Source organism: Erinaceus europaeus, chromosome 14, assembly GCF_950295315.1.
Source record: "Erinaceus europaeus chromosome 14, mEriEur2.1, whole genome shotgun sequence".
Lineage (NCBI taxonomy): Eukaryota > Metazoa > Chordata > Mammalia > Eulipotyphla > Erinaceidae > Erinaceus > Erinaceus europaeus.
Genome location: NC_080175.1, coordinates 5658009 through 5676586, shown reverse-complemented (window position 1 = coordinate 5676586; position 18578 = coordinate 5658009). Strand labels below are relative to the sequence as shown.

At 50.0% G+C, this 18578-nt stretch overlaps 1 protein-coding gene across 1 annotated transcript in view; it reads left to right on the top strand.

Moving 5' to 3' along the window:
- The window catches only part of DMBT1 (deleted in malignant brain tumors 1), an 85341-nt gene that overhangs the window by 60211 nt on the left and 6552 nt on the right, over window positions 1–18578 (top strand). The window contains 12 exon segments of the mRNA XM_060171123.1: window positions 716–1039; window positions 2225–2251; window positions 2785–2817; window positions 5385–5541; window positions 6731–6933; window positions 8851–9171; window positions 11199–11219; window positions 11903–11935; window positions 14803–14953; window positions 15609–15766; window positions 15769–15816; window positions 17127–17311. Of these exon segments, the coding sequence (XP_060027106.1) occupies window positions 716–1039; window positions 2225–2251; window positions 2785–2817; window positions 5385–5541; window positions 6731–6933; window positions 8851–9171; window positions 11199–11219; window positions 11903–11935; window positions 14803–14953; window positions 15609–15766; window positions 15769–15816; window positions 17127–17311 (1661 nt within the window).

Genomic DNA, 18578 nt, shown 5'->3' with positions numbered 1-18578 from the left:
CTTCTAGAAATCCATTTGTCTTCAGTGAGGCCCATCAAGATTCTGCCCAGAGCGGGAATTGCCTCTCTCTGGGATGTCAGCTACTGTCTGCCTTCTGCTCTAGAGCTCCTTTGGGTCTGAATTTGGGTTCTGAGGTGACACCGAGTCTCCATATGCCCCTCTGCCTGGTCATTCACATTGGACCAGCAGGAGTCTCTTAGAAAGTCATGGTGAGCGGGGGTCGGGCGGTGGCACAGTGGGTTAAGTGCACGTGGTGCAAAGCGCAAGGACCGGCGTAAGGATCCTGGTTCAAGCCTCCGGCACCCCACCTGAAGGAGAGTCACTTCACAGGCGGTGAAGCAGGTCTGCAGGTGTCTATCTTTCTCTCCCCCTCTCTGTCTTCCCCTCCTCTCTCCATTTCTCTCTGTCCTATCCAACAACGAATTGCGTCAACAATGGCGATAATAACCGCAACAAGGCTACAACAACAAGGGCAACAAAAGGGGAAAAAATGGCCTCCGGGAGCGGCGGATTCATGGTGCAGGCACCGAGCCCAGCCATAACCCTGGAGGAAAAAAAAAAAAAAAAAAAGAAAGCCATGGTGATCATGAGGAACTTTAACTCATAATCAAAAGCTTCACCCCCCCCTGGACCATTTATCAGCACCTCACACTGACGTTAGGACCAGTCTCTGTGTAGCCCACATTGGAGAGCGCCTTTTAATGTTTCCTTTTAGGAACCGAGACGGGTCTGGCCCTGAGGCTGGTGAACGGAGGAGACAGGTGTCGGGGCCGTGTGGAGGTCCTGTACAGAGGCACCTGGGGCACCGTGTGCGATGACAGCTGGGACACCAAGGATGCCAACGTGGTCTGCAGGCAGCTGGGCTGTGGCTGGGCCACGTCGGCCCCAGGAAGTGCTCAGTTTGGTCAGGGCTCAGGGCCCATTGTCCTGGATGATGTGAGATGCTCTGGGCACGAGTCTTACCTGTGGCACTGCCCCCACAGTGGCTGGAACTCACACAACTGTAACCACAGGGAGGACGCTGGTGTTGTTTGCTCAGGTGGGTCTGTAGGTGCTGGGCTTCTCTGCCAGTAAGTGGGTTCACTCAAGGAACAGTACTTTTAGCTTCTCTCACCAGAGCTTCCTTAAAAGGTGGACAATGGCCACCACCAATTCAGCCCTAGGTAACCCTCAGTTTCATGGATAGACTGCAGGATGTTTCTTAGAGTGGAGGGAAGTTTTATGGACACTGATATTGTAAGAAGATATCCTCCCCAGATCAAAGAAGGATGACAGAAGACCTAGTGGGGGTTGTATTGTTACATGGAAAACTGGGAAATGTTATGCATGTACAAACTATTGTATTTACTGTTGAATATAAAACATTAATTCCCCAATAAAGATTAAAAAAAGAAGATATCTTCCCAATTCATTTAAGATTTGAGAGCACTCTTTACCCTCCTTTATTGGGGGATTAGCATTTTACATTTGATAGTAAATATAATAGTTTGTACATCTTAACATTTGAGAGCACTTTTTAAAACTCTTTTTAAATTTATTTAGTAATTATTGATAAGACCATAGGATACAAGGATACAATTCCACACAATTCCCACCACCAGAACTCCATATCCCATCCCCTCCCCTGATAGCTTTCCTGTTTTTCATCCCTCTGGAAGTATGGACCCAGGGTCATTATGGGGTACAGAATGTGTAAGGTCTGGCTTCTGTAATTGCTTCCCTGATGAACATGGATGTTGAAAGGTTGATCCATACTCCCAGCCAGTCTTGAGAGTAATTTCTTTTTTTTAATTTTTATTTTATTTATAAAAAGGAAACACTGATAAAACCATAGGATAAGAGGGGTACAACTCCACACAGTTCCCACAACCAGAACTCTATACCCCTGCCCCTCCCCTGATAGCTTTCCTATTCTTTATCCCTCTGAGAGTATGGACCCAAGGTCATTGTGGGAAGCAGAAGGTAGAAGGTCTGGCTTCCCTCTGAACATGGGTGCTGACAGGTCGATCCATATTCCCAGTCTGCCTCTATCTTTAAGAGAACTTTCTAAGGTTTACGTGCTCTCTTGAACAACGCTGGGGAATTACTTTGAGTGGTTAGGGGAATTACTTTGAGTCTTTAGAGGGGGCAAGACTCAGCATCCATCTCTCTCTTCTTTATGCCTCGGGTTCCAACACATTTTGGGCTATGGAATGGACTCACACATTTCCCCTCTCTGTTTCAGCTGTGCAGACAAGTTCTCCCACACCAGGTGAGTGAACATCACCATCATACAAGGCTCCTTTCTGGTTAAATACTCTCAGGATTCAAAATGGGAGAGGAGGAAAGGGTGGAGAAGGAGAAGAAGATGGAGGAGAAGGAGGTGGAGGAGGAGGGGGAAGGGAGGAGGAGCTGGAGGAGAAGTGGGCAGTAGAGGAGGAATAGGGAGGTAGGCTCCTTCTGGGGAGACATTTTTCTTTCAGGACTCTGGTACTTGTTAAGATTCTGCTTGAGTCCCTAGCACCATATTAAGCTCTCACTCACCTCACCTGGAGAGTATTTATCAGTGATGCCATTCAGGATACAGCTACCGCAGGGTTGCTCCAGTGACAACAGAGCACTTGGCACTCAGTCTGCAGGAAGTGCTGGACACCTCCTCAGGCACTCACTGTACAGACTGGGATGGTCAAGGCTCTGAGAAGGCTTGCAGTGAGGAAAAGGACCTGCCTGTTTGCTGAGTTAAGGACGGAGAAATTACCACATTGTCTGGGGATGACTCTCAAAATAGCTTTCTTTCCGTTCTAGATTGGTGGCACACATCCACTTCAATAACTGCTGGTAAGAGTCCTACTTTTTTTTCATTTTCACCCCAGAGCTTGGTCCTTTATCCCATGTCATGTCTGACCATGTCATGCACAGTGACACACACACACACACACACACACACACACACACACACACACACACACACATCTGCCCCTGGCTTGGCCACCATCTCTGATGTCCACAGTCTTCCTGTGTTTCACATACACCCAAATTTGCTATTCCCCTGCCAGGGAGATACCTTTTGTTGTAGTAATGAGTTTGACTCTGCTTTCATACCTGTTGAGTTAGTCACAACATAAAAGTCAGTTAATTGGTGTATTGCACCAAAGTAAAGGACTCTGGGGTGGGGGGGAGGGTTCAGGTCCTGGAACATGATGGTGGAGGAGGACCTGGGTAGGGGGAGTTAGAGTGTCATGTGGAAAACTGAGAAATGTTACACATGGACCAACTACTGTATTTTACTGTTGACTGCAAATTATTACCCTTCCCCCAATAAAGAATAACAAAAGTCAGTTAATAACAAATTTTGCTGATGGTGCAGAGAAATCAAACTCTTCATTAATGGCTAGGAGGTATGTAGAACATTGAGTCCTCTTTGAAAAAAAAATGGTCCTGTGGTTCTCCAGAAAGCTAGTCACCAAGCGTCATCACTCTCACTGTCTCACCTGTGAAGCCCTCCTCCCACCCCAGCCAGGCTGTGTCTGCTTCCTAGCGGCACCATATAGACAGAGCAACTCACAGTGCCCTTTTATGCCTTCCTGACAACGCACTACAAACTCTGTCAGAAACACTGGGTACTCTGGCCCAATGTTCATGGACATTTATTGAGTACATCGGAGTGGTTACAGTTTTGAGCAGTTGTGTACTGAGGAAAAAGTTTTAATTGTCTTTATCAAATGTAATTGCAATTAAAAATTTTTTTCTTTATAAAAAGGAAACATTGACAAAGCCATAGGCTAAGAAGGGTACAACTCCACACAATTCCCACCACCAGAACTCCATATCCCATCCCCTCCCCTGATAGCTTCCCTATTCTTTATCCCTCTGGGAGTATGGCCCCAAGGTCATTGTGGGATGCAGAAGGTGGAAGGTCTGGCTTCTGGAATTGCTTCCCTGCTGAACATGGGTGTTGACAGGTCGATCCATACTCCCAGCTTCCTAGACTGCACCACAACCCAGCAAGCAAACAAGTAGAAGTGACTTGAGTGTCTATCTTGACAATTGGATCAAGAAAACCTTGAATATCCATACAATGGAACATTGTCTGGCAATAAAAATAAACCGAGTTCTGATCTGTATCACAACTCGGATGAACTCTCAAATTGTGCTGGTTGAAATCAACCAGCTTCAAAAGTCCATTTAGTATGTGATTTGACTTGTATGAAATGTTCAGAACAGGCCGATCTGTAGTGACAGACAGCAGCTCTGTGTTTGGCCCAGACTGAGGATGGTGGAGACTGATAAATGGTCTAGCATTTCTCTTTGGAGTGGTGAAAATGTTCTAAAATCCATTTTGGTGATGGTTGCAAAACCCTGAATATACTAAAAACCATTGCATTTTATTCTTTAGAAAAAAAAAAGAGGGGACAGGTGGTGGTGTACCTTGTTAAGCCCTCACATTAAAGTGCCCAAGGACCTGGGTTCAAGCCCCTGGTCCCCACCTGCTGGAGGAAAGCTTCACAAGTGTTGAAGCAGGGCTAAATATGTCTCTGTCTCTCTCCTTCTCTATCTCCCCTTCCATTCTCAATCTCTCTCTCTCTAATAATAGATGTAAATTATTAGAAAAAGAAAAAAAATGAATGAATAAGAAAAGAGATTTGACTTCATACTACCACTGAGTACATCAACATTTTAAAATTGTCTTTTAAAATAAATCAATTCATGTAAACTTGGGATGGGTTCTGACGGGTAGCAACAGTAGCTGGTGCTTATTTATTTATTTATTTATTTAAAAAGGAGACATTAACAAAACCAGAGTATAGGAGGGGTACAACTCCACACAATTCCCACCACCAGATCTCTATATCCCCTCCCCTCCCCTGATAGCTTTCCTGTTCTTTATCCCTCTGGGAGTATGGACCCAAGGTCATTGTGGGATGCAGAAGGTAGAAGGTCTGGCTTCTGTAATTGCTTCCCCGCTGAACATGGGTGTTGACAGGTCAATCCATACTCCCAGTCTGCCTCTCTCTTTCCCTAGTAGGGTGGGTCTCTGGGGAAGCAGAGCTCCAGGACACACTGGTGGGGTTGTCTGTCTAGGGAAGTCTGGTCGGCATCCTGCTAGCATCTGGAACCTGGTGGCTGAAATGAGAGTTAACCTATAAAGCCAAACAAATTGTTGACCAATCATGGACCTAAAGGCTGGAATAGTGCAGATGAAGTGTTAGGGGGTACTCCCTGCAGACTATTGTGTACTTTTGCTTTCAGGTATATATTTTGCCCTAGTTTATGGATACATGTGAACATATGCTCTATCTCAGGGGACCTGGTCTTTTATACAGTGAGAAATCAACTGTCCTTTGGGTGATTAAGAGATCACGGAACAAACCTGCAATGGAGTGTCCTCTTTCTCTTCTCTGTAGGGCCTCCCTCGCCCCCTTGTGGTGGCTTCTTACTCAACAGCAGTGGCACATTTTCTAGCCCATTCTACCCCGGATACTACCCCAACAATGCTAAGTGTGTCTGGAATATAGAAGTGAGACCCGGTTATCGCATCAGTCTGGGTTTCAATGACGTCCAGTAAGTAGCACCCAGGCCATTTGGTGGTGAGGGGTTTACACTGCACACCTTGTGGTTTGGGCTGTGTCCCAGGCTGGGGTCCTTGTGCCGTGGATGGGGTTGGGGGCTGCTTCAGTCCTGACATCAAAACCTAGGCACTCCTGAGAAGTCCCTCAGTGTCCCTGAGGAAGCACCGACTTGAGTAGCATCACATAGAGAACTCACACTGTTACTTAGAAGAGAAACTAAACTTTCTCTCTCTCTCTCTCTCTCTCTCTCTCTCTCTCTCTATATATATATATATATATATATAATTTATTAGAAAGATAGGAGGGGAGAGAGAGAAATAAGACATCATTCTGGTACATATGCTGCCAGGGATTGAACTCAGGAACTCATGCTTGAGAGTCCAAATTCACTGCACCACCTCCCAGACCACCCTTCCTTCCTTCCTTCCTTCCTTCCTTCCTTCCTTCCTTCCTTCCTTCCTTCCTTCCTTCCTCCCTCCCTCCCTCCCTCCTTCTTCCTTCCTTCCTTCCTTCCTTCCTTCCTTCCTTTCTTTCTTTCTTTCTTTCTTTATTTATTTCTTTCTTTCTTTCATCTGCATCTTTGATTTTGATGGACACATAAGTGTCAAGTTCTTTGTTTTTTACTGGGGGAATTAATGATTTAAGGTCAACAATAAAACACAGAAACAAAAAATAAAACGTAGTCATTTCTACATGTATAACATTTCTCTACATAACAATTCTACATAACAATTCAACCCCCTCTCAGTCCTCTGACATCATGTTCCAGGACCTGAACCCCACCCCACCCCACCCCAGAATCCTTTACTTTGGTGCAATATACCAAACCCAGTCCAAGTTCTGATTTGTATTTTCTCATTTTTCAATTTCTTTTTTAAAATTTATTATTGGTGATTTAATAATGGTCCACAAGATTGTGGGATCAGAGGGCTACAGTTCATACAGTGCCCATCACCAGCGTGCCATATCCCATCCCCTCCACTGGCAGCTTCCCTAGTCTTTATCCCTCTGAGTGTGTGGACCAAAATCCTCTATGGGGCACAGGACGTGGGAGTTCTGGCTCCTGTAATTGCTTCTCCTTTGGATGTGCTGTTGGCAGGTTGATCCACACCCCCAGCCTATTTCTATCTTTTTGCAACTGAACTTCCAGTGTTGACTCAAAGCTGTTTTTTACCATCCAGGTTGGAGACACATAGTGCCTGTAGTTATGATTATGTGGAAATCTTTGATGGCCCACTGAATAGCAGTAATTTGCTGGGAAGGATTTGTAACAATACCAGGCAGATATACACGTCTTCTTACAACCAAATGACTGTCCAGTTTCGAAGTGATGTCAGTTTCCAAAACACTGGCTTTGTGGCTTGGTACAATTCCTTCCCGAGAGGTAAGTGCATATTTGATCTGATCTCCAAAACTGTGTGTGGGGGGGTGTGTGTGGGGGGTGGGTGTGGGTGCGTGTATCCCCTCTTCTGGGGTTTTCTGATCTCCACCAGAAGTCAAAACAGGGGTTCAGGGTTGTGGTTCCTTGTCTCAGAGGTGGCCATGTTAAGCCAAAGCAGCGAGGTGTGGAGAGAGGAGACATGCCTAAGCTTTACCTGTGTCACCAATACCCTGGGAGACCTGCAAACTCACCTTACTGGGCCAAGACCTTCTCATGTGGGGGGGGGGAGTTAAGGGTCTGACCTCTGGGGCTGTGGAAACCCCAACCAGCTTGATCAAGGAGCTGTGTGACCCCCAGCAGTAACTGCCCCAACATTTCCACAGTTAACACCTGTTGACTTTGAGGATGCAAAACTTTCAGTTTTTAAAAAAATGCTTTTACTTATTTATTATTGGATAGAGACAGAGAGAAACTGAGAGGGGAGGGGAAGATAGGGAGGGAGGGAGAGAGACAAGCACCTACAGCCCTACTTCACCATTCGTGAAGCTTTCTCCCTGCAGGTGGGGACCAAGGGCTTGATGCCGGGTCCTTGGGCACTGTAATATGAGCACTTAACCAGGTGAGTCACCACCTGGCCTTTAGAACTTCCCATTTTTAAAAAAAATTTTGCTAGAGCTCTGCTCAGCCCTGGTTTGTGGTGGTGCAGGGGATTGAACATGGGACTTTGGAGTCTCAGGCATGAGAGTCTGTTTACATAACCATAACCTACACCCAGAACTTCCCATTCTTTTGAAATTTATTTTTAAATTTTATTTATTTATTCCCTTTTGTTGCCCTTGTTGTTTTATTGTTGTAGTTATTATGTTGTCGTTGTTGCTGTCTAGGACAGAGAGAAATGGAGAGAGGAGGGGAAGACAGAGAGGGGGAGAGAAAGACAGACACCTGTAGACCTGCTTCACCGCCTGTGAAGCGACTCCCCTGCAGGTGGGGAGCCGGGGGCTCGAACCGGGATCCTTACGCCGGTCCTTGCACTTCGCACCACCTGTGCTTAACCCGCTGCACCACTGCCAGACTCCCGAACTTCCCATTCTTAATCTCAGTCTTTGGGATGCGGCCATCATTGTTTTAAAAGAACATTTTAATTTACTACTATTATTGTTGTCCATATTTTTATTTGATTAGTGATTTGATACTGATTTACAAAATTATAAGATAGTAGGGGTGTAATTCTACACCACCACCTTTAAAAAATTCTTTTTATCATCTTATTGGAGGGGGTTAATGGTTTGCAGCACAGTCATTGGCACAGGGCCCAGTCTCTCATCTCGCCATGACAGGTGTCTGCAGAATGTTCTCTCCCCCAACTGAGGTCCTTGTCCACCATCCCTACTCCAGGACCTGCTTGGTACTGGCACAAAAATAGGACTAGTGGAGTAGAATTGAGAGTCCAGAAATCAGCCCCTCATTTATGGAATCTAATTTTATTAATTTAATTTTTTTATTACCATGAGGGTTATTGCTGGGGCTCAGTGCAGGCACTATGAATCCATAGCTCCCGGTGACCATTTTTTTTCCTTTCCTACTTTTTTTTTTATTGGATAGGACAGAGAGAAATTGTGAGGGGAAGGGAGACAGAGAAAGGGAGAGATAGAGAGACACCTGTAGACCTACTTCACCGCTTGTGAAGTGTCCCTCCTGCAGGTGGAGAGCAGAGGCTTGAACCTGGGTCCTTGGGCATAGTGATATGTGTGCTTTACTAGATGTAGCACCTCCCGCCCCCCCAACAGCTAATTTATTGACAAAGTGGCCCAAAATATTAAACGGAGAAGGGAGAGTCTATTCAACAGATGGTGTTAGGAAAATGGAGTTGAAGCGTGCAGGAGGCCACTGGGCCACCCCACTCACTCCCGCATCTTTCAGACGTCCACCTGAGGCTGGCTGGTCGCAACACTTCTGACAGCACCTGTGCGGGGCGCGTGGAGATCTACCACAGTGGCAGCTGGGGGACCGTGTGCGACGACTCCTGGTCCATCCAGGATGCGCAGGTGGTCTGCAGACAGCTGGGCTGCGGAGATGCCGTGTCTGCCCCCAGCAACGCCTTCTTCGGCCCGGGCTCCGGCCCCATCGCCCTGGACGACGTGCAGTGCTCTGGGTCCGAGTCCTATCTCTGGCAGTGCCGGAATGGGGGCTGGTTCTCCCACAACTGTGGCCACCAGGAGGACGCAGGTGTCATCTGCTCAGGTACTACAAAGGGACAAGGCCAGGGACTGGCTGAGTCTGCTGGTGGGGTGGGCGGGGGTGTCGGGGACACAGGGCTGCTTGCTTGTCCCCTTGGTCTACCCAGACTGGGAGCAATTTGGGGGCCATTTGATCTGTGATGCTTTCAGGGTCTGTGTCTGTTCCTTTGCTCTGTGGCCTTCAGCAACGGGCACATCTCTCAGCTCCTTCCTTCCTTCCATCCTTCCTTCCTTCCTTCCTTCCTTCCTTCCTTTCCTCCTTCCTTCCTTTCCTCCTTCCTTCCTTCCTTCCTTCCTTCCTTCCTTCCTTCCTAGTGAGGGACAGAGAAAGAGAGATCCCTGCAGCCCTGCTTCACCACTGCAGGTGGGAATTAGGGGCTTGAATCTGCTTAGCTAGCTGTGTCACCTCCCAGCCCACCTCTTTGCTTCTTTCTTTGTTTTTTAAATCTTATTAGTGATTTAATGTTAATTTACAAAATTAGGAAATTATGAGATATCAAGGGTATAATTCCACACTGTTTCTACCCAGAGTTCTGTGTCCTCACTCCCTTCCCTGGAAACTGCAATAGTTTTTCCAAGGTCACAGATATGGGTTGACCATTATTTCTATAAGTGTCTATATTTGCCCATTTATTATGATCCTGCTTCTCTTCCTTCTAAGTCACACTTCCACATATTGTTACTTATGAATGTCCTTCCTTTTTTTTTTTCTCTTCTCTCTTTGGGTCCTGATAGAATTGGGGTTCAGAGTGCTCTGGTCATCTTCCCCTAAAATTTCTCCCTCTCTGAGAGTATGAACCAAAATTCTTTTTGGTGGGAGGTCTGGCTCCTGAAATTGCTGCCTCACTGGATATGGGTGTTGGCAGGTGGATTCACACCCCGACGCTGTTTCTGTCTTTCCCTGGTGGGGTGGGCTCTGGACAGGTGGGGTTCCAGGACACATTGGTGAGGTTGTCTGCCTTAAGAGTTCAGGATGAACTGTCGCACCTGCAACTTGGTGACTGAAAGTTGATAAGGTATAAAGCAGGACAAAATGCTCAATAAACAGGAACCAGAAAGTAGGAATAGAGCAGACGAGAATAGGGATTTCAGGGTGGAGAGAAGCTAGGAAGTCTATTTTAGGTCTATTCCAAAGCGCCCATGACTTTAGTAATATTGACCTGAGCCTGATAACTAACATGCAGGTTCACTAAAAATATTGTCTGGGAATATGGTGTCAGAGTTACCAATAACCACATATCTATTTGTGATGTTTTGTGTACTTTTTCTGCTGAACGTTATGCCTTCAACGTGACACTGATGCTGGGCAAACTCTTCTTCTTTTTTCTTTTGTTTTAAAAATATTTTATTTAATTAATTAATTTCTTTATCTTGGATAGAGATTGAGAGAATTTGACAGGGAAGAGGGAGATAGACACCTGCAACACCGCACATGAAGCTTCCTCCCTGCAGGTGGGGACCGGGGACTTGAACCCAGCTCCTTGTGCATGGAAATGTGTGTGCTCAACCAGGTGTACCACATAGCAGCCCCCTTCTTTCTTCTTTTAAATGGAGACTGAGAAAGACAGGGTGGAGGAGAGGTAGATAGAAGAGACAGAAGACAAATACTCAGCACCTTCTATGTATGGTGTTAGTATGTAAGTGCTGGTGCCAGAACCCATGTCCTCACGTATGGTGCAGTGCCCTCTCTTCTTGCTGGGCTGCCTCCCACCACTCAGAGTTCTCTCTTTATGGAGGGAACACAGTGGTTGGTTCCCAAGGTCTTGTGGAAGGGGGGTAAATGTGTGAAACCCTCAGGCAGGCAGCAGGTGACGACCGGCCGTGGTGTCAGTGACTTGGGTATGTGGCTGCCCCAGCAGCTGACCACTCCCCTTGCGCCCGACCATCCTCCCCTTGGTGGTGACTCTGTGGAGAAGGGGGTGCCTGTGCCGATGGGCCAGGCTGTGCGCCCTGGGTGGGGGTGCCCACCTCCCCTCGTCCTCTTCCGGCCTCCCCGCAGTAACCCACCCTTTCCTTCTGTCTTTCTTTCAGGAAGCCTTGTGTCGACACCAGGTGAGTCCTCGGGGTCCATCTCACCCAGAGCTGAGCACCCACCCCTGCCTCTCAATACCACCCTCAGCTTCCAGAGTGTTCCTCTCACCTCCCCCTCACCAACTGGAGAGCTTCCTTCTGTTCCATCATCATCTCCTAGAGAGCTTTCCTCTTCACCCCTCCTCAACTCTTAGATAACTGTTCTCTCAGTCCATACTCACTTTCTGGGGAGTTTTCCACTTAGCCATCGCTCACCTCCTGGAGAGCTCCCCTCCACCCCTCCATCACCTCCAGAGTCAATGCCCACCGCCCCGGACCCCTCAGCAGCCAGCCCCCCAGGTAGCACAGTTCTCTGCTTTAGGACTGGCACATCCACCGCCAGCCCAGCACCTTGCCCAGGAGTCCCCCTCCATGCTCTCTGGGGCCCCCAGGAGGCCACCCCTCTGGCCACCCCTCCGCCACCCGTCTGCTGCCTATGCACTGAGCTCCCTCACCTGCCAGACCCTCTCCTGCTGGCTCTCTACCTTCCTGCCTGCACCCCACCCCTACTCACTGGGTGATCCTGCCCTCACATCCCCAGGGGACTCTCTTCCTAGTGAGGGACAGAGAAAGAGAGATCCCTGCAGCCCTGCTTCACCACTGTGCTGGCACACCCTGTCTTCCACCCCCAGAAACCCACGGTTGTCTTTTCTCTTTGTCAACAGCTCCTAACTACACCACGGCCATCTACCCAAACAGTAAGTCCGGTGCTGCCCGGCAAAACCCCGGGGTCCCCTTCCCCAGAGGACAGGGACTTGGGGGTGAGGGAGGGGATGTCTGCTCAGCAGGCTGCTCCCTGCCCTTCAGTTCACCCATGGGTGAGCACCTGCTGGAGGACTCGCCAGGGAAGGAAGAGGTGCTTGTCACCCACTGTGGGGAGTGGGAAGCTGGGGTCTCTGGTGTCTCTGAACTTGCAGACACACACAGTGTTGGGCCTCTGGGGTTTCACACCAGGTGGGAGTACTGATGGGGGTCTCAGCAGGGTAGGAGTACTGATGGGAGAGCTCGTTGCAGGGTATGAGTACTGATGGGGGAGCTGGCTGCAGGGTGGGAGTACTGACAGGAGAGCTTGCTGCAGGGTGGGAGTACTGATGGGGAAGCTTGCTGCAGGGTGGGAGTACTGATGGGTGTCACAGCAGGGTAGGAGTACTGATGGGAGAGCTTGCTGCAGGGTGGGAGTACTGACAGGAGAGCTTGCTGCAGGGTGGGAGTACTGATGGGGAAGCTTGCTGCAGGGTGGGAGTACTGATGGGTGTCGCAGCAGGGTAGGAGTACTGATGGGAGAGCTCGCTGCAGGGTGGGAGTACTGATGGGGGAGCTCACTGCAGGGTAAAAGTACTGATGGGAGAGCTCGCTGCAGGTGGGAGTACTAATGGGAGAGCTCGCTGCAGGGTGGGAGTACTGATGGGGGAGCTCACTGCAGGGTGGGAGTACTGATGGGGGAGCTCGCTGCAAGTGGGAGTACTGATGGGAGAGCTCGCTGCAGGGGGAGTACTAATGGGAGAGCTCGCTGCAGGGTGGGAGTACTGATGGGGGAGCTCACTGCAGGGGTGAGTACTGATGGGAGAGCTCGCTGCAGGGGGGAGTACTGATGGGAGAGCTCGCTGCAGGGTGGGAGTACTGATGGGGGAGCTTGCTGTAGGTGGGAGTACTGATGGGAGAGCTCACTGCAGGGTAGGAGTACTGATGGGAGAGCTCGCTGCAGGGTGGGAGTACTGATGGGGGAGCTCGCTGCAGGGTGGGAGTACTGATGGGAGAGCTCGCTGCAGGGTGGGAGTACTGATGGGGGAGCTCGCTGCAGGGTGGGAGTACTGATGGGAGAGCTCGCTGCAGGGTGGGAGTACGGAGGGGGGAGCTCGCTGCAGGGTGGGAGTACTGATGGGGGAGCTCGCTGCAGGTGGGAGTACCGATGGGGGAGCTCGATGCAGGTGGGAGTACTGATGGGGGAGCTCACTGCAGGGGGGAGTACTGATGGGGGAGCTCACTGCAGGGTGGGAGTACTGATGGGGGAGCTCACTGCAGGGTGGGAGTACTGATGGGGGAGCTCACTGCAGGGTGGGAGTACTGATGGGGGAGCTTGCTGCAGGGTGGGAGTACTGATGGAGGAGTTTGCAGCTGGGGCTGCATGTTTATCCTGTGCTCCAAGGAGCCTAGTGCTTCTGCTTCTGGTGCTGACGACATAGCTCACTTGGTTAGTGTGCTGATTTGTCTTGTGTGCAAAACCCAGGTTCGAGGCAGGGCCCCACTGCTTGAGGGAAGCTCCTGTGCAGTGGCCTCTTTCACTCTCTCTCTGAGTAACAAAATAATTTAAAGTCAGTAAGAAAAGAGAGAGAGAGAGAGAGAGAGAGAGAGAGAAAGGGGCCTGGGTGGTGCTGCACAGTTAGGCGTACATATTACCATGTGCAAGGATCTGGGTTCAAGCCCCTGCCCCATACCTGCTGGGAGGACACTGCACAAGCGGTGAAGCAGGTCTGCAGGTGTCTATCTTTCTCTCTCCCTCTCTGTCTCCCTTCCCCTCTCAATTTCTCTCTGTCCTGTCAAATAAAAATGAAGTAGAAAGAAAAAAAATATATATGGAAAATATGTATGGATTCATAGTGCCAGCACTGAGCCCCAGGGGTAACCCTGGTGGCAATAAAAACAAAACAAAAATAAGCCAAAAGAAAGAAAAAACCTCTCTATCTTTAAAAATGAAGAAGATAAGAGAGTAAGAAATAAAGGAGGGACAGGCAGTGGCACACCTGGTTGAGTACACACGTGACATGTACGAGAACCCAGGTTTGAGCCCCTCTCCCACCTCCCCACCTGCTGGGGGAAAGCGTCACAAGCAGTGAAGCAGGGCTGCAGGTATCTCTATGTCTCTCTCCTTCTCTATCTCTCCATCCCCTCTCAATTTCTGTCTTAATAAGATGAAAGGAAACAAAAAGACAACAACAACAACAACAACAAAACATGGTCACTGGGAGCAGTAGATTCATAGTGCTGGTACCAAGCCCTAGAGATAAACTTGGTGGCAAAATAACAATAATGACAATGATAATAATAATGGAGAAAGGAAGGGAGGGAGGGAGGAAGGAAACCTGTTTCTGCACTCTCAGTGAGCAGTCTCAGCCCCTCTGAGTGGAGGTGGTGCTGGTTGCTGGGTCTCCAAGTTGGGGACCAGCTCTGGGCTCTGCCTGAGTTCTGGGCTAGGTTTGCTCCAGTGGCAGAAGCACAGTGCAGCTTCAGGAAGATCCAAGGCAAGAAAAGCTGGGGGGCTGGGCAGACAGCATCATGGTTCTGCAAAAGACTCTCCTTCCTGAGGCTCCGAGGTCCCAGGTTCAGTCCCCAGCACCACCTTCAGCCAGAGCCAAACTAAACGAATTAAAACAACAAAGCAAGAATAGCTCAGCCAACGGTGAAAACAGTGAATAGCTCCAGCCCCGGGCAGAGCCCTCAGCTGGGCTTCTTGGCAGGTGCAACGGCAAGTCCCGCTTCCCCTGGGCTTGGGTCTGGGGGGGTCTGATGCACCTTGCCCCTGACTCTGCAGTGAGGTTCACTCACATTTGCTTTTTTGTCCCGGCAGCAAATCTCTCCTGTGGAGGTTTCCTGACCCAGCCCTCAGGGAGCTTCTCCAGCCCGTCCTACCCCAGCAACTACCCAAACAATGCCAGATGCGTGTGGGACATCGAAGTTCAGAACAACGACCTTGTGACCGTCATCTTCAGAGATGTCCAGTAAGCACACGTGTCCGCCGGGCAGCCGCCGGCCTCTGGGACATGGTGGCTGCCGTGTGTGGCGCTGGACCAGGGCAGCACTGAGCACGGCACTACTAAGCCACCGTTCTCTGCGGCCATTTTTTCTTTTTTCTTGTGTTCTTTCTTTCTATTTTTATTGAGTAGGACAGGGAGAAAGAGATAGAGAGGAAGAGAGATAGAGAGGCACCTGCTTCACCACTTGTGAAGCTTCCCCTCACTGCAAGTGGACACCAGGGGCTTGAACCTGGGTCCTTGTGCACAGTAAAATGCTCGACCAGTTGCACCACTGCCTGGCTCCCATTCATTCATTCATTCATTCATTCATCTTTTGAATAGAGACAGAAAGAAAATGATAGGGAAGGAGGAGATAGAGACAGAGAAAGACCCACACCTGCAGCCCTGCTTCACCATTCTGCAGGTGAGGCCTAGGGACTTGAACCCCCATCCCTGTGCTTGGCAACATGTGCGCTCTAGCAGGCAGGCGCAGCACCCCCGGCTCCCCCCCCGTTAACAATTTTATCAGAGGTTCGGGCTTAGGGGTATGACACCTAGACAGAGGCCTGACCCCTGCCTACGCCAAATTCTGACTCACTGTGACCGTGCCCCCCCCCCCCCCGCCGTTCTCTCCCTGCAGGTTTGAAAGTGGTTGCTACCACGACTACATTGAAGTGTACGACGGCCCCTACCAGAGCTCCCCACTCCTTGCCCGCGTCTGTGAAGGCTCCAGGGGCTCCTTCACCTCCTCATCCAACTTCATGTCTGTCCGTTTCATCAGTGACGGCAGCGTCACCAGACGGGCTTCCGGGCAGATTACTACTCCACGCCGTCCAACCACAACACCAGTAAGTCCCCTGCAGGGTGGCCCCTGACCTCTTCCTTCTCCTCTTCCTCCTCTACTTCTTTCTCCACCTCTTTCTCCTTCTCCTGCTGTCACTCCACCCTGCTGCGCTGTGGGAACCAGAACGTCTCTATGAGGTGCCCAGGTCTGGTCCTGATGGCCAGAGGACCCAGAGCAACAGGGCTTGGGAATCTGGCTGCTCTAAAAGGGACTCACCAGGTGCACCACCAGAGTCCGGATGACTGTTAGTTCTGTAACTGCATTTATAGATTTGCCCATTTACTCTATGGTCTTTCCCCTCTTCTTTCTTTCTTTCTTCTTCTTTTTTCTTTTAAATATTTATTTTTTTATTTCCCTCCTTTGTTGTCCTTGTTTTATGGTGTTGTTGTTGATGTCATTGTTGTTGGATAGGACAGAGAGAAATGGAGAGAGGAGGGAAGACAGGGGGAGAGAAAGACAGACACCTGCAGACCTGCTTCACTGCCTGTGAAGCGACTCCCCTGCAGGTGGGGAGCCGGGGGCTCGAACCGGGATCCTTATGCCGGTCCTTGCGCTTTGCACCATGTGCGCTTAACCCTCTGTGCTACAGCCCGACTCCCTCTCTCTTCCTGTCTAAGTCATACCTTTACCTATTGCTAGTTCTGAATGTCCTTCCTTTTCCCCTCTCCTCTCTAGTACTGTCATATGTTTGTGTGTGTGTGTGTGTGTGTGTGTGTGTGTGTGTGTAAACACTTTCTTTCCCATTTTATTGGATAGGACAGAGAAAAATTCAAAATGGGGAAGGGAAGAGAGAGGGGGAGAAAAAGATGGACACCCAAAGACTTGCTTCACCACTATGAAGTAACCTCCCTCATAAGTGGGGAGCTGGGGACTCGAATGGGGATCCTTGAGGATCCTTGGCTTGATACTATGTGTGTTTAACCCTCTGCACCACTGCCTGACTCCCTCCCCAATTCTTACTAGCCACTCATCTGTTGTTGGATATCTGGATTGCTTCCAGTTTGGGCTATTTACAAAGTGCTACTGTGAACATAGGTGTACACAGATCTCTCCTGACAGGTGTTTTTATTTCCGTCGGGTGAGTCATCTTCTGAGGTATCCTAAGCCCACCCTGACTTTCTGACACCAGCTTTCTGGGGTTCTCAGGAAGGGACAGTCTGGAGCTGGCATCCACGGAGGCCAGGAGTGAGCTCCACCCTGATGCAGGGCTTCCTTGTCCCCAAGGAAGCTCCTTGGTGGTGGGGGTGGGGGTGGGTGGTGGGTGGTACGCGGGGTCTGGGGTGCTGTCCGACCTTCCGTCTGCCCTTGCGCCAGAGCTGCTTTGCCTGCCCAAGCACATGCAAGCCAGCGTGAGCATGAGCTACCTGCAGAGCCTGGGCTACTCTGCCTGGGACATCAGCATCGCCAGCTGGAACGGGAGCCACCAGTGTCAGCCCCAGATAACGCCCAGCCAGGTGACCTTCACCATTCCCTACACGGGCTGCGGCACCACCAGGCAGGTAAGGAGCGGGGAGCCTGCCCTGCCTGCTGAGAGCCAAGTGCTGCTGCTGCTGCTGCTGCCAGCAATCCAGCCGGGAGCCTTGGGGGCGCGTCTTGTGCTCGCTGGTCAAGCTCCTTCCAGGGCCTGGAAAATCACCCCTCCATCTCTCCCTCCTCTGCCTTCTCTTCTTCCCTCACCTTTTCCTTCTCCTCCTCGTCTTCCTCCTTCTCCTCTTTCTCCTTCTCTTCCTCCTCCTCTGCCTCCTCCTCTTTCTACTTCTCTTATTCCTTGTCCTCAGCTTCCTCCTCTTCCTTCTCTCTTCTTCCTCCTCCTCTTTCTCTCCTCCTCCTTCTCCTCTCCTCTGCCTCCTCTTCTTCCTCCTTCTCTTCCTCCTCCTCCTTCTCCTCCTCCTCTGCCTCCTCCTCTGCCTCCTCTTCTTCCTCCTCTTCTTCCTCCTTCTCTTCCTCTTCCTTCTTTTCCTTCTCCTCTGCCTCCTCCTCTTCTCCTTCTCTTCTTCCTTCTCAGCTTCCTCCTCTTCCTCCTCCTCCTCTTCCTCTTCCTCCTCCTTCCATTCCTCCTCCCCTGATTCTTCCTCTTTCTCCTTCTTTTCTTCCTTCTCCTCAGCTTCCTTCTCTTCCTTCTCATCCTCTGCTCCCTCCTCCTCCTCCTTCTCTCCCTCCTCTTTGGCTTCTTCCTTTTCTTTTCCTTTCTCTGCCACCTGGGATCAGATAACTCAGTCCGGTTATCACTCAGGTTTGGTGCTGCATGACTCCACTAATCTCAAGAGAATTTCTTTTTTTTTTTTTTTTTTAGATAGAGGTTAAGAGTCAGAGACAGAAAGGGACAGAGAGACAGAGGAGAGACACTCCACACTCGTCCATCAGTTGTGAAACTTCCCCCTCCATCTCCTCACTTCATACTCTCAGCTGGTGGCAGGGGCTCGAACCTGGGTCCTCACACACAGTAACGCGGCTTGGAAGTGGACTCAGAGTGCATCCCAGCTGTAGAAGCAGACACAGGCATGGATGCTGAGGCCTGTGGGCTGATGGACAGTGTGACACCCCAGCCTGTCCTTAAGGAGCAGCACAGTGAGCTTGTGTGGCAGTCACACTCATTGGCAATTAAGTGTAGAGTCCATTTTTTTTCTTAAAGAGATGTAAAGGTGAGGGACTGGGCGGTGGTGCACCTGGTTAAGCACACACGTCACCATAAGCAAGGACTGGGGTTCCAGCCCCCAGTCCCCACCTGCAGGGGACTCGCTTCACAAGCAGTGACGCAGGCTTTAG